This window comes from Cygnus atratus, chromosome 1 (genome assembly GCF_013377495.2).
Source record: "Cygnus atratus isolate AKBS03 ecotype Queensland, Australia chromosome 1, CAtr_DNAZoo_HiC_assembly, whole genome shotgun sequence".
Lineage (NCBI taxonomy): Eukaryota > Metazoa > Chordata > Aves > Anseriformes > Anatidae > Cygnus > Cygnus atratus.
This window is the reverse complement of record NC_066362.1, coordinates 145855506-145868813: the sequence shown is the minus strand read 5'-3', so window position 1 is coordinate 145868813 and position 13308 is coordinate 145855506. Positions and strand designations below refer to the sequence as shown.

Below are 13308 nucleotides of genomic sequence, written 5' to 3'. Positions count from 1 at the left end.
CATCAGCCATTGAAAAGGTAAGAATTTGGTTGAACACAGTCATCTAAGCCGCCTCTTTCATGAACTAATACAAATAGGCCTTCTGGAGGATAATTCAGTATATCTTGAGAAGATGGCTACTATAATTTGGAAGAATAAGCCTCTGTAATGCTTAGTTTTTCACTGTTGAACAAGCATGCTACTACAGAACTAAGATGACTAGCTTTGAAATGACACCTGATTTTCAGGTGACTATAAAGTAAGATTAATAAATACTGTTTCTAAGCAAAATGGAACTCTGCAGAAAGTGTGGTGTGGATCACTCACATTTTTCCACATTTCCAGCAGTGATACCTGGGTCACACACATGCCAAACACACCAGTTCTTTTGCCTCTCAGGAGCTCACCCGTCTCAGAATTGCTGACTAGCCAGCAAGTTCACTGATAGCAGGCCTGATAGCCAGTCAATGAAAAGTTCTGGTTCAGGAAGTCCCTAAACCTAAGACTGCTGAAAGTCTGGAGAATGTGCCAAAGAAGCATTACTTCAAGCTTAACATACCCTTACATTTTCTCCCCAGCTATGCAATGGACCACTGTCGAAGTCTGTGTGCAGGGCTACAGAGATCTTTGGTTTGACCTAGCATGTGTTCTCAGGCAGGCTGTTTAAGTATCACCAAACTAGCTGCAGTCACACTGGGACTAATCAGCCCATTTCCACACATAAATCCAACTTTGTTTTTCCAGTCAATGTGCATTGCTTTTCCAAAACTTCTAGTGAAGTTCATCACCCATGGCAGTTTTGTACTAACCAGTTAGAAAGTTCTCAAAAAGTATCTCTTCATCTATGTATTAGAGGAAAGAGAGTGTGGAGAAAAGATTTTCAGACCACTTCTACTCTACGCAAGTCACGTATTCTAAAGGTTAATCTGTTTTAACATCAAAGAACAGTATTCAGTACAACATATGCACCACAGCACAAACTTCTAGAATATAAAACACTGGAAATTAAAAAAAGATGATGCATCATCCAGACACAGGAACAATGAAAAAGTTATCAAAGTCTCTAAAACCTGGAACAATAACTCTTTTGCTAGGCATCATTACAATGTTACAGGACTAACCTACTTTCTACTTCTGGTATCATAACTTTTACCAATAAATAAAAATAAGGTTTTTCTTTATGGTTGAATCTAAATCCTTTCTTTTGTATCTCAAAATTCAAACTTCTTACTTAAATGACAGTTAAGGAGCATGATTCAGGTCATTGGAACAGTGGATTAGACTAGAGCACTGCTTATTTCATAAGGAATTAACAAACATGATAAACTAATAATTCCATAAGCATTAATATACTAAACCCAGCTATGTATCTTAGTGAATACCAATCATTAAGCAGAATCAATATTCCGGGTTTACTATACATGAAATATGCAGTCTTTAGTATATGTAAGTATAGCCCATGGAATTCTAAATTTAGCAGATTAAACATTTCATAACAATTGCTTACTACATCCAGATTTTAATGTGTTGCAAATATACTCTGCAGACTATAAATTACAATTGTTACAAAATGCAAGCCAATATATCCTCTCTGTCTCTCTACATATATGATTTGAGAGGTTTTAATTATTTTTCCCCACATACTATCCAGTACCAAAAAAAACAATGTCAATATTTCAAAACCTTGTACAACAAACATGCTTCAACCATACAGCAACTATATGGCAACTGCATAATATATAAAGGAATTATCTATACCTTTTAAAATTCTGATCAATCAGAGTATATGGAAATTAGAATTTGAGAAATCAACATCTTGCACTACCACAAAACTACCCTTGATGCTTCTAACCCATTTTATACCTTTTTTTCCACATATGTATGACAGTCTTCTCTTAAGCTTCACAAGAAAATATTAAAAGATCAAAAATTACAATTTAAGACACAAATTGACTCTTTAGTTCAATACACTGCAAAATTCTACTAAAATTCCTCTTGAATTTTAAACAGTACAAACCTAACTATAAATCTGTGACTACCTGGAGCCATATCATTTTATCTGTAATTGTATGTATTGTTTTTACTTTCAGGACTTGTCCATACTTCTTTCATAGGCATTGGTAGTTTTACTACACTATTCCCATCTACCTTAATAAAAGGATGTTTGGATCTACAGTATTAACCCCTAATAATTCTGCTAAAGGAATGCCAGATCATTTTACTGGCAAATGCCAGTGTATTTTATTACTCATACAATTAAGGTTGAATTAAAGTTTATAGAATTAAGGTTGACAAAAAGAGATGAGAGATACAAACAAACAAAATGATTCAGTAAAGTTCCAAAATTAAACAGTTACTTGATCTATCAAATCACACAGAATCACGGAACAGTTGAGGTTGGAAGGGACCTGCAGAGGTGATTTTGTCCAACCTCTCTACTCAAGCAGGGACACCTACAACAGGATGACCAGGATCGTGTCTAGATGGGTTTGTCTCCACAGACTCACAGACAGGATTGAAAGATTGATAAATACAGTTCAAATGATAATCTGAGTGCATGCCTCAGTGCATCACTCTTAACAGAAACACTTACAGTTTATTGGAAAGTGCGGGCAGATCATGGATGATCTCTTCATAAGGCTCTTCTTGAGATAAAGTAGAAACAGATAAAGGGTCTTTCATTTTTTCCTCCCAAACAATTTCAGCCTTCAAAAGCATTTCCTCAATAAACTCAGAAGCTGCAATATCTAAGACATTGGAACACCAAGATATCAGACAAAGAAACCAGTACAGAAAAGCTCCTTTCAATTCAGCTTTCCAGATCAGATTAAGATTAAGCAGTTGGCTAGATAAGTATTTCGTTAAAAAGGAAAGAAATGTTCAGATATTGATCATAAAATAATACTTGAAATTACTGGAAAAAGCAAAGGTGAATAAATTCAGTATGAAATTAAGTTGTCATCTGCAAAACCTCAAAACTAGTCTGTGTAGTGAAATGAAGTATTTATTCAATAATTCATAGGACATCAGTAAAAACAACAAAACTATTTTCACCTCTGTACTTCAATGAAAATACACTGAAATAGCTTTTGAATCTTTTACATTTCTACAAACTAGATTTATGTCTTGCACATACAAAAGCACTGAAATTGGATGTGTTTGCAGACCAGAAATACAGTTAATTCAACTGTATTAATATTAATTAACACATACTAAAAATGTTTAGCTAGCTGTATTGTTAGGTGATCTCGGTTTAGACCATAGCCTTTTATACAAACTGGCACGTCCCTAATCAGAAACAACTTTCCTGAATTTAAGCGTTGTGAAGTTCCCTAGGAGTATACTTGTAGCTACTTCGTTATTTGAAGCATAACTTAACTTCCTTTATTATGCAAAGGAAGTTTCTCCTCCTAAAAAGAAATAATTCAATTTTCTACATTCTTGGGTTCCATTTTCATTTTACCCTAGGCCTGGAAGGTTGAACAACTACATGTTTCTTCTCTCCAACACTGCTATCTAGCATTACTGACATTAGCTCTGCCTTGATCCCTGGGTTAGATCTGAAGATATGAAGTCCCTTCCAACCTAATTCAGTCTATAACTCTACTTCCTTTAGAGTCAGTGCTTCAGCTCCTGTTGCTATCTGATCAAAGAAGGTGCCTTCTTCTATGGGAAACTACAGGTATTACATTTGAAATCTGGATGGTGAATTTGTGTTCATTTAGCAGCTACAGGAATTCCAGTCTATGTGCTATCATCAATTGAGAAACAGAAGGGAACTCAGTAAGAAGTCACCAAGGAAGCACAAATGCAGCTATCACCAAGCACTGACAAACTTACACGGAAGAAACATAACTAAAAATAACCAGAGAATGCAACATGTGGAAGAAAATGCTATCATATGATATGACATCTTTCATGACTGTGACTAGCAGTTCTCAGCAATATACAAAAAACTATAAATATGTGTACATATATGTATATAACTACACACACTATATAAACTATATGCATATGTATACTTAAATATGTGTATGTGTTCATAACTAAGTTAGTAAAAAGGAAAAAAGTGTCACAGTAACTAGCACACATAATACACATAGATTTTCACCTACCTGAAGGTTTTTCATTATTGCAGTTAAGAAGATTGGGATTTGCCCAGTGCATCAAAAGCAGCTTCACAAGGTGGGTCTGAAACAGGCAAAACAGAGGTGTTTGAAATGGCAGAAGCAGGGCAGGAACAGTACAGCTGTCATTCAGTGTATTTGGTCCTTCCTGCACTAGGTGAAGTCATACAATAACCAAAGGCAACACTTGCAGCTCCTTCTGGAGCTACTACACATTCATATAGATCACCAGAGACAAAGTAAAATACCGTTCTACTACAGTTTCAGTGTATCCTCAGCACAAGTCCAACCCTGAACTCTCCCTCCATCCTTAAATGTGCAAACAAATCCAAATCAGCAAGGAAAAAAACCTAACCCTCCATCACCACCTGTCACGACTGGGATCACAAATATTTCTTTATGCCTAACTAATTCACCAGCTGTGTACCATCACTGCCAAAGGGGTATGACTCACAGCCACCATGGAAGTAAATCTTTTCTCTGTCAGCAGCAGAAATTGGCACATTTATCTTATGTTTACCAAGTCAATTTAACCTACTAGTAATTGGAGCAATTATAGTACAGTAGAGTAGGGTATAGTATCGTATAATGAAAAAGTCTAAAACATATTTTTCAATTCCTGCATAAATGCTGCAAGCAACTGTTTTTAGCAAGCTTTCCTATCACTCCACTGAAGTCTCAAAGGATATTTCTCCATCAAAGACTGTAGTAATGTCTACCCTGATAAATTGGTTGCTAAGAAAATAGTAAGAAACTACACAAGAAACAAAAATACATTTAGAAGCAAAGTCAGAGATCAACTAAATGAGAGAACTGTTTGCAATTTAATTTTTTGCTAAGAAAAATAAAATTTATAATGTAAATGTAACCAACAGAGGAGGGAGAGCACAGGGGAAAGTAGGGTGCACAGGAAAGAGGATTCTTTAGAGCAGAAGAGAGCTAAAGAAAAATGAGACCTAGATCAGACAGCAGGTAAGGCAAAAGATAGCAATTTGGCACAAAATCAAACAAATGATAGATTAATAACATAGGGGCTGAAAAGGAAGGAAAATATTGCAATTTAAATATTAAATTCCATGTGGATTCAATATTTTTTAGACAATTTACCAGGAAAAAACATGATAAAGAAGAATCAGCTAAATGCAGGGGGGGAAAAATCAAACCTCTAATTGCAGAAAGCCAGGAAAATATTGTTATAAATTTCTATAAAAATAAAATGATCTTGCACTCCATGGCTTTCTAATATGGGCTTTCCATTCTGGCTGTAACAGCAGAAAATTCAGCAAACTGTGGAAGCAGGGAGGAAGCCATAACAGCTTTATTTCCAAATCCAATTAGCCCAGCTTTCAACCAAGAACCCTCAACACATATATCTCTGTGTTTTTTCATTATGAAAAAAAAATGGAACGTGGTTAGTCATTAAACTGACTAAATCAGCGGCAGTTCCGTAATCTCATTAACAGCCATTGTGAAAAGTGGTAGAGGTTGTATCAAAGGAGGTTTTTTTATGCACTTTTGATTTAGTAACAACAAACAGCGTTTTGGGTTACCCAAGTTTTGGATTTATGCCACACAAAGACCCTTACATGGTGTGATGCCAATGCTTCCTGCTGTCAAAGAAATAACTCCAGCTGGAAATCCTTGATGCACATCACCACAACTAAGGCATTCAGGTCACTGCTAATTTCAGTTACCTGCTCTTGGATAACCAGAACTATCTGTGTTAATTTTAACGTCATTCCCTTATCTTTCAGAAGCAGTATTTTAAAATCCAGTTGCTCTATCTTCAGAACTGTGCCCAACAATAGAAATATATATATTATCACAGCAAATTACCACTGTCCGAAAGTATTTTAGTTGCAGAGTTACAAATAAAGTAGATATGATACGAGAAACTGCAATATCTATTGAAATATCTAAAGAAAATATCAATATATATTTTAATTCTTATTTCCAGTGTTGTCTTTGCCATTTTATGTAGAGGAAAAAAAATGATTAAGGGATGATTCACTGTGCAGAGAAGTACTAGTAACAGCTATTATTTAAAACATCTGCTTAAAAAATGTCACTTGCCTTGATTTTCCTCTTATGCCTCTAAATATTTATTCAGTGTCTTTTGACAGGACACCAGGAAACCTCTTCCACCCTACTTTTCTCTTTTCAGAACTTAGCTCTGAGTACTCTCCTTCACAAATCAAACACTTACTTCTCTTTACAACTAAAGTACAACTCCCTCTATATATGTAGATACTCTCAGCATTCTGACCAAATTTTAATTTTTCTACCTCTCTTTGACATCCCTTCCTGGGTATCTTGCCATCTGATTGTTGAGAATACTGTCACAAGGAAAATTTTCTTCCTTACCTCTTTAATATGGAAGTCATACCTTTCCGATTCCCTATGGGTTCCTTCTTTTCCCACAAGCCATAAGCTGCTTGCCCTCATTTTCAAAGGCCTTCATACACCCTCTGTGCCTTACCTTTTCAGCTCTCAGACTCCTGTTCCAGCTTCACATCAGTCAGTGACTTTGCCCATCACTAATATATTTTCAAATGCATATTGCCATGATTTTTCCAGGCTGCACCTAGAAAGGATGTCTTCAAAACATCCCCAAGACTACACCGTAAATCTCAGTTCCCAGGCCATTCTGATGTTATGTTTGCCAAACAGAGTAACATGTAAGGCACTGACATTCCACCATTCAAGTGGATTGAAAACTGGCTCAGTGGATGGGCTCAGAGGCTGGTGATCACTGGCAAGAAGTCTAAGTGAAGGCCAGTAACTAATGGTGTACCCCAGGGGTAAATACTGGATCCAGTCCTGTTTAACATCTTCATTAGTGAGCTGGGTGATGAGGTGAAGTGAAACCTCAGTAAGTTTGCTGATGACACAGAACTGGGAGGGGTGGCTGATAGACCAGAAGGTCATGTGGCCATCCAGAAGGACCTTGACAGGCTGCAGAAATGGGATCACAGAACCTCATGTAATTCAACAAACAGAAATGCCAAGTCCTGCCACTGCGGAAGAACAACCCCAAGCACCAGCAGATGCTGGGGGCAACCCAGCTGGAAAGCAGCTCTGCAGAAAAGGACCTTTGGTTCCTAGTAGAGACCAAGCTGAACATGAGCCAGCAATGTGCCCTCACCACCAAGAAGGCCAACAGCTTACTGGGCTGCTTTAGGAGGAGTGTGGCCAGCAGGTCAAGGTGATCCCCTCTACTCAGCACTGCCAAAGCCACATCTGGAGTAATGGATCCAGTTCTGGGCTCCTCAGTACATGAGAGACATGGAGCTACCGGAGAGAGTCCAATGAAGGGCCACAAGGATGATTTGGGACTGGAGCCTCTCTTTTGTGAGGAAAGGCTGAGCAAGCTGCGCCTGTTCAGCCTGTAGAAAAGAAGGCTCACAGGGGGTATCTCATCAATGTATATCAGTAACTGAAGGGAGGGTGCAGAGAGGACAGAGCCAGGCTCTTTCCAGTGGTACCCAGTGCCAGGACAAGAGACAATGGGCAGAAACTGGAACACTGGAGGCTCCCTCTGAACATCAGGAAATACTTTCTCATTGTGCGAGTGACAGAGCATTGGCACAGGCTGCCCAAAGAGGCTGTGGGGTCTCCTCCTTGGAGATCTTCAAAAGCCACCTGGACATGGTCCAGGCACCCTGCTGTAGGTGGCCCTGCTTGATCAGGGGATGGGACCAGATGACCTTCAGAGGTCCCTTTCCACCTCAGCTATTCTGTGACTGTGTAATGTAACAGTTCACCTACAGCTTTTCCAAAGAAGACCATTTCATCTCCATGAACGAGTTAGTGAACTTTTAACAGTTTGAATATCTGTGGACATGGGAAATTTTTAATAAAAATATATTAAGAAAGGTTATATTAATTACAGCTTTACAAAGTCATATATAAATAAAAAGTTTTTTTGTCCATTTGAAAAATCTGAGCTTAATAAACAAGACAGATTGCACGATCAGATGTGCAGACAGACTACTACAGTTACACCAACAGAACTGTTTTTTCTAAAGTAGAAGGTGAAGAAAAATGCAGCCTGCCTACTGCAGTGAACTTTAGTACTCAAAGGAAATATTACAAGAAAATGAAGTGTGATTCACATTAATGGGAGCAACACTTATGATCAAAGGAGCTAGAAAAATATGTACAGATGAACATTGCCGGACAGGGGACCACTGGAGTTGAACAGCTCTTTAAATGTAATGAAACATGGAGTACAATAAAAGTTACAAGGGAAAAAAAGCATAAATAGATTAACTGCAGTAGGCATATTACAAAGTTTTCAAAAATTACAAAATTTCCCTCTGCAAAAGAAAAAGGGGCTAAGTTTTACCACACACAAAAGATTAGCAAAGACAGCCAAATGCTCAGTTTCATAAACCATAAGCTTATATGCACAAATTTTGTCCAGCTGATAACTGTGGGGCCTGTTGCCACAGATAAGTGGCTGCAGTGACAGGGTAGGAAATAGGGCATGAAGTAGTGATAGAGGTTCCTCAGGACTCTTCCTATACACCAAAGGCTGAAAAGGCAGCTCTGATCTGCTGTCACACCATGTTAGTTTTAAGGCTAGTGAATTAGCTGGAGAGCAGAATCAGTGCTCCTGAAAAGTACCCCTCTTCCTTTCCTGTCCAGTCAGATATTTTCTTCTGAATTAATGCACAGGACACTAAACTTGTGCCAGCACCCACAGAGGTTGAGCTGCTCGCTCTGGCTGAACTTTGACCTCTGAATTATTAAATTTTTATTTATAATTATAATTATAATTATATATGTACATATTGTAATTATAACTATAAATATTATATTATATTATACATTATATTATAATTAATATATATAATATATATAATATATTATATATTATATATAACTATATATATATAATTATAATTATTATTAAGCCCCAGTACAACTATCTGAGATATTATTTATTTCCTTTTATTTACCATTGGAGAAATACCTGCTCAAGTTATAAACTTAGAAAACTGGAGGTTTTTTGCAAATATGCTCATGTGTTACTTTGCACAGCAATAAATATGCATCACCTAATTTGCATGCACCCCCAGCAGCAAATTCCTTCAGTCCCTCACTTTTCTTCTATCAAAACCAACATTTCTCTCCACTCCTCTTTTTCTTTTACAAAGGTGGAGATTTCCTACCACCCTTAGTGACCTGCTTCATGATCAACCTTTCGTTCACCCACCCACCATTTTTGCTTCCCCAAGCTCCTTCTCTCTGTTCCCTCTGAGACTCCTAACTCCCTACATGTCTCAGCAACTTGTTTTCTTCCATCCTTTTATTTGTGCTCTTACACTTCCTTGGGGACAACTTTACTTTTCTTTCTTGACATCTATCCTTCAGTTCTCTTTGACTAAGACTTCCCCACCTTCCTCTTGCAATTGCCTTCTACCTACTGTCACTTCGTAGATTCCCACTCCATTTTCTGTGGATGTGGTCCCTGGCATGCTCTCATCCACAGCTGGACAAAGCCACATAATAGGAAACCAGTGGACCAACAACCTTAGATCAAAAATAGTATTATTTAGGACCATAAATCTCACAATGTTGTGTGGGGAAAAAGTGAAATCCTCAAGAATTATTTTAATATCTACAGTCCTTATTCACTAAACACAACAAAACCCTAGGCAAAACTACTGGTTAGACCATTATTAACAACAGTCTTCACCACTGAGTAACATGGACTTCAACTGCACTCATAAGAACCAGGTTTCAATTGCTTATAAGGCTAAACTGTACTGAACTGGAAAAGTGAATATTCACCTCACTGTGATTTTTACTAGGCACTTTGCTAGGACTGCTGCCTGTGAATTTTTATGATTCCTTAAAAAAAAATAAATATATATATATATATGTCAGAAAGATAAATCAGCCAAAAATGAAGCACTTCTGGAAGCAGGGTGTGGGAAAATACATTGTTCAACCGTTGTGAGCTCCCATGTTTGTATGGTGTGAAGATTTCGTATTAGGCAGAAGATGAATTCTGTGGGCTGACAATATCCTTTTCATTGTCTCTTTGTTCTCAAGTTGCAAATCTTTGAAAAAATCATAGGCAGCAGATGCTTACAAGACAGTTTTTTAGATTATAATGGATAAATCAAAGAGCCCACCTTTGCTCTTAAGTCCACTGTAGGCCTAAATGTTAGTCTAACCAGTATCAGTGGCTCTGTTAGCCAGAAAAAATTTGGATGTTCAAAAGACCTGCAATAAAAAATATAAATCAGGTAAGTACTTTCAGTTTTTGTTATTACAATTATTATTATTATTACTAAGCTTCTGTTATGGAATTGCTGTAACTTCAGGCTAGCCATATATTGAGCAGATGGAATAAATAAGATCAAGTAAGTGATCATGTAAGAAACTACAGTGAAAAGCACTGGAGATGTATTTAATTAATAGAATGAAGTAAGAATAGGCACTTAACAAAGCACCAAGGATATTAAGAAAAGTGCAGGTTAGGGAACTATATTTACTTAAACTACTGGGGAGGGAAAAAAAAAAAAAAAGTAGAGCCTATGACTGAGACACCCAACATTTTTAAGTAAGGCAATTGTTAAACTATTAGAGTTTCTGTGATTTCAGTTTTGAAGATCATATTGTATATTCGTTGTTCCTTACAAAATAGTACACCTTAAAAGACTGAGTCTTCCTTGAAGCCAAAGTTCCATATGTAAACAAATAAGAGCAGTACCATTCAGGGGCTAAGTAGCATTTTCTCTGCAATTGCCAATCTCATCCATAGTACTGTTCTAGAAACAGGAAATGATGTCTGAAACTCATTACAGATCTCTCTTCTTAATACAATATAGACAAGGAAGATATTTTTCCTGTTTCAGCACAGAGAAAAGGGGACCATAGCCACCTGCGGTCAGCAAAGTGGAACAGATTAGAAAAAGTAGGTTGCAGGAATGAGATGAACAGCAGGGTAATAAGAGTGGAGGGGAAAAAATAGAACAGAGCATGAATAAAACACTGGACTTTGGAACAAACAGCATCAAATAAATGAAGTGAAAGGGAAGAAGAGAGATGTGGCAAGGAGCCAGGATGTAGGCAGAGACAAACTAAGCTGAAAAAGAAAATGAAAGAGGAAAGTGACATTGTGAGGAAAAAACACTGAGATTGAACAAGGGAGATTGGGACTGTGAGCAAGTGGGAGAAAGGGATAAGTACAACAGAAGGGCAGGAAGGTTGGCATGAAGCCAAAGTAGAGAAAATAAAGCTTGGATGAGAACCAGGGAGAGGAGGAGGGACAGAAACTGGGTGTGCAAGGAAAGGATTGGGATAAGAAGCCTAAGATGAGACACGAAGCCAGGCAAATACATGGGACACCGAGGCAATGGAATAAAGACAAGAATGGAACAGATTGGAGGGAATGGAACAAATAAGGTTACACGTGGGAGCAATGAACTGTAAAGATTGGGCCTGTTTATAGACAGAGTTTGGAATGGAACCCAGATTCCCCAAGTGTCACCACTACCTTTCTGTAGTCAGTGTGTTTAACCTTTACTGCTTAAATGCACTTTTAAAGCCTCTGGAATAGTTTGACTAAAGAAGGACAACACAATACTGTTTTCAGCTACTTAAGAAAGTGACAAAGGTCAGTAAAAAGTTTTCTTTTCAGCTGATGTGAAGGCTTAAGCAGTCCTTACTTCAAGACTATAACCTACATTTCTATTTTTCAGTCCTCCAGGAAATTAGATAGAGAAAAAAAAATAGATTACATTGGGAAAATATTGCATGATCTTGTGATGAAAGATGTTTTAAGTTATGCTCATACAAGTTCTATATTAATGCCACAGAGGATCATAAATCTGGTACTTCTCAAAGTTTTTGCCTGAACAGTCTTTTCAGCCTTGTTTATGATATATGCCTCTCCTATTTTCATATATACATACCTATGTATATAAGAGAAAGTTACTATTGCTGGTACTTCAAGGAAATTAATTTTAATTTTGATCACTATGATCCTGAAGTAGTGAAATAAACATCATGTAGCCAATGCACATCTCAGCTTTAACTACATACTTGTAACCACTGAGAATTTTATAGTATTTTTGGAAATCGAGGCTGCCCCAAGTCTGTGTATGAAGCTTAAACTTGTACTTCTATTTTGTTATCATTTGGTATTGTGTGAATCTAGCTTCTCTTGCCTTAGTATTCTGTACCCGAAATTAGCATTTGAAAGATTCACAGAAAACTTCTGAGTATATTGAGAGTGAAAGAATGATATCACAGGCAGAAATCCCAAAGAGGTCTCTCTGCTTGAGGAAAATGAGTGTAATTGGATCTGAAGGGAAATGCTGCTGTTCTACCTGCGTATCATCATGAATGCCAAAGATGAACGAAAAGACTAAAGAAAAGAGGGTGAGATATGACTGGATAAAGCATTCTCGAGAGGATTTTCTGACCATAAATGAAAGATTCCAGCTGCTTGACAGGGAAAATACGTATTCCCAGAGTGACTATACTCTATTCTCTTTGAAATACCAAACAAGCACCTGCTTCTTTAGGTTCTTCTCATTGAAAATATTTGTGGAACGTGTTTGCAGAAGTCCAGAAACTGCAATCAAAGGAACTACTATAGAAATGGCCAAAGTGGAATGAGATTTAATATCATTTCCTACAAAGAGTTCAGGTATCCTCTCTACACTGTAGCATATTGTAATGATCTCTGTGGATTCTCTCCTATTTTGGGGTCAACATGCACATAAGAAAATAGTTCATAGTTGGGTTGAATTACTAATGTGTTCTGGTAACGATGAGCAAATTAGACAACTAGTAACAAGATGTGTTCTCTCAAACTTCAGCTGTGAAATGCTGTGTTTGGATGAACTAACTAGACAGAAGGGTATGATTCAGCCCAACCAAATGCGTATTAAGGGAGAATATACTTACAGATTGCCAATTTCACACACAAATTTTAAAAACGACACAGGATATATATAATATAATAAGAAACATAAGCTAAACATCTGAGCTCACTAAACAATTTTTGTTTACTTATGCTTAATGGCAAATCCTTTCTATTGCAAGAGTTACTTTTGGAGATGCAGCCAGTGGTTCAACAATTATCTTTTTTTTTTTTTTTTTGATATCGTGAAACTGTTAAAGCCTCAAAGCCACATGCTAAATCCATCTTGTTAAATAAGAGAGTGCAATGGAGCAA

General features: G+C 37.2%; 1 protein-coding gene across 1 annotated transcript in view; it reads right to left on the bottom strand.

The window, feature by feature from the left end:
• The window catches only part of MYO16 (myosin XVI), a 382912-nt gene that overhangs the window by 190921 nt on the left and 178683 nt on the right, over positions 1 to 13308 (bottom strand). Inside the window, exons 8-9 of the mRNA XM_035565595.2 lie at positions 4095 to 4170; positions 2573 to 2726 (exon numbers count right to left, since the gene is read on the bottom strand). Of these exons, the coding sequence (XP_035421488.1) occupies positions 2573 to 2726; positions 4095 to 4170 (230 nt within the window). The remainder of the gene's footprint in view (positions 1 to 2572; positions 2727 to 4094; positions 4171 to 13308) is intronic.